Source organism: Charadrius vociferus, unplaced genomic scaffold (assembly GCF_000708025.1).
Source record: "Charadrius vociferus isolate BGI_N301 unplaced genomic scaffold, ASM70802v2 scaffold2415, whole genome shotgun sequence".
Classification (NCBI taxonomy): domain Eukaryota; kingdom Metazoa; phylum Chordata; class Aves; order Charadriiformes; family Charadriidae; genus Charadrius; species Charadrius vociferus.
Window position 1 is genome coordinate 8,043 of NW_009648432.1, and position 2,596 is coordinate 10,638.

General features: G+C 59.6%; 1 protein-coding gene across 1 annotated transcript in view; it reads left to right on the plus strand.

Annotated features, from left to right (window-relative positions):
- The window catches only part of RECQL4 (RecQ protein-like 4), a gene marked incomplete at both ends in the record, with an annotated part of 14,336 nt that overhangs the window by 6,424 nt on the left and 5,316 nt on the right, over positions 1–2,596 (plus strand). Inside the window, 6 exon segments of the mRNA XM_009885384.1 lie at positions 549–641; positions 784–920; positions 1,083–1,166; positions 1,358–1,546; positions 1,653–1,835; positions 1,971–2,160. Of these exon segments, the coding sequence (XP_009883686.1) occupies positions 549–641; positions 784–920; positions 1,083–1,166; positions 1,358–1,546; positions 1,653–1,835; positions 1,971–2,160 (876 nt within the window).

Below are 2,596 nucleotides of genomic sequence, written 5' to 3' on the forward strand. Positions count from 1 at the left end.
TTCACTGGACCCACTCCAGCAGTTCCCTGTCCCTCTTGAACTGGGGAGCCCAAAACTGGACACAGTATTCCAGTTGTGGCCTCACCAGTGCCGACTACAGGGGGAGAATGACCTCCCTCCACCTACTGGCCACACTCTTCCCTACGCAGCCCAGGATTCCATTGGCTTTTTTGGCCATCAGGGCACATTGCTGGCTCATGGACAATTTACTATCTACCAGGTCCCCCAGATCCTTCTCCTCCTCCCAGCACGTCCACCCCTAACCTGTACTGGTGCCCAGCACTCTTCCTCCCCAGGCGCAGGACCTTGCACTTGCTCTTGTTGAACCTCATGAGGTTCTTCTCTGCCCAGCTCTCCAGCCTGGCCAGGTCCCGCTGGACGGCAGCGCGGCCCTCTGGAGAGTCAGCCACCCCTCCCAGTTTGGTATCATCAGCGAACGTGCTGCTGGTACACTCCATCCCTTCATCCAGATCATCGATGAATATATCGAACGTATATTGAATTTAGCCCCTCTGGACCCTCCTGACCGCGTGTCCTTCCCCCTGCAGACACCCCGGAGGAGGTTTTTAAGGCTCTGAAGGCGTTGGGCTACAGCTCCTTTCGCCCAGGCCAGGAGGTGGCCATCATGAGGATCCTCTCAGGTGGGTTTGGTTGGGTTTTTTTTTCCCCTCACCCCACGACCTCCCTTCCTCCGCCGTGTTTGGGTTCCTCATCATCCCCTCTTGTCACGGGGTGACCGGCTTGTCCCTAAACGAAGTCCTTCCGATCCCCTGGTTCCTCCAGGCTTGTCCACCCTGGTGGTTTTATCGACGGGGATGGGGAAATCTCTCTGCTACCAGCTCCCCGCTTACCTCTACCACAAACGTTCCAAGTGCATCACCTTAGTCGTCTCCCCGTTGGTGTCCCTGATGGATGACCAGGTACCGCTCGCTTATCCCGATTCTCCCACTCCAATCCCTGTTCGGGCTTTTCTGGCTCTGTAAAACTTCGCCCGCTGCCAAAACGGGGAGGTGGGTGTCCGAGGGGGTTCCTTCCGCCACGTTACCGTAGACCAACGGGTGGCTGACAGGTTTCTTTTGTAGGTCTCGGGGCTTCCGCCGTGCCTGAAGGCCGTCTGCGTCCACTCCAACATGACCAAAGGCCAGCGGGAAGCTGTGATGGAGAAGGTGAGGAACCGGAGAGGGAACTCCGAACTCTCCAGGGGATGTCCCGGTGCCGCCGTAACCGTGCAACCCACGTAATCCCAACGAGGGCAGCGGCACGAGGTCCCGGCCAAGCTCTTCCCTTGGAAGAAACGGGTAAAACTCCCCTTGTGCCGCTTCCGCTCCCTGATCCGGTGTTCCCCGATGCGGTGCAGGTGAGGCAGGGCGAGGTGCAGGTCTTGCTGCTGTCCCCCAGAGCTCTGGTTGGCGGAAGCGGATCGGGATTCGGTTGTTTGCCTTCCGCCGATCGCCTGCCGGCCGTGGCCTTCGCCTGCATCGACGAAGCTCACTGCGTCTCCGAGTGGTCCCACAATTTCCGTCCCTCTTACCTGCGGCTCTGCAAGGTGCGAGGTGGCGGTGGAGGGGAAGAAGAACCCGTGGGAGCGAGGAAGGGGATGTCAAGCTCGGTTTTTTGGGGTTTTTTTTTTCCCTTCCCCCTCTTTTCGGCAGGTTCTCCGGGATCGCTTGGGCGTGCGGTGCTTCTTGGGGTTGACGGCGACGGCCACCCTGGCCACGGCACGCGACGTGGCCCAACACCTCGGCATCCCGGCGGAGGAAGGCATAGCGGGGCGTTCCGCCGCCGTGCCCCCGAACCTGCGCCTCTCCGTTTCCACGGACAGGGACAGGGATCAGGTTAGGGACGAGGATGAGCCGAAAAAAATCGGATTTCTTGCCGCGACGTCAGATTTTGGGTGGATCTTGTAGGATCCGCACACACCCCCATTCCTTTTTTTGGGGGGGGATCTTCACCTCCTTTTCTTCCCGCAGGCTCTCGTCTCCCTGCTGCGAGGGGAGCGTTTCGGGTGTTTGGACTCCATCATCGTCTACTGCACGCGACGGGAGGAGACGGCTCGTATCGCCGCGCTCATCCGGACCTGCCTCCAAGGAATACTGCTCAAGGAACCCGTCGGAGCCGGGGAACCGGAGCAGGACTCTGCCCAAAGAAAGAAAGCGAAGGGTAGGCGGCACCGTTTCCCCTCTCGGAGTGGAGAGCGAGGCCAAAATATCCCCTCCGGCGAATGCACGGTGGAACGGAGAATCCTTAGGGAATGAGCGGTGCTCGGGGGACTCTCCGCGGAGGTGTCTGGCTGCTTCCCCCCGGGGCGCAGAGGCAGCAAAGGGTTTATCTTCCCCCCCCTCTACCTGCTGTGGAGGCTTTAAAGCTTTGATTTATCTAGTCACAGCCCATATTAGCGGTCGTTAATAAAGCTGGACGTTGGGTTTAGCGCACAGGGAACCTTCCTCGTTCACCTCCCCGGGGTTTTTTCTTTTCCAAACCCGCTGGCTGTGACTCGGAGTCTTTATTCTCCCTCAAAATCCGCGAGGTGGATCCGTGGCCGAGTTCTGCCTCGCGACCGCTGGAAGCGTTTGGCCCCAGGGGTCCTCTTCCCCCC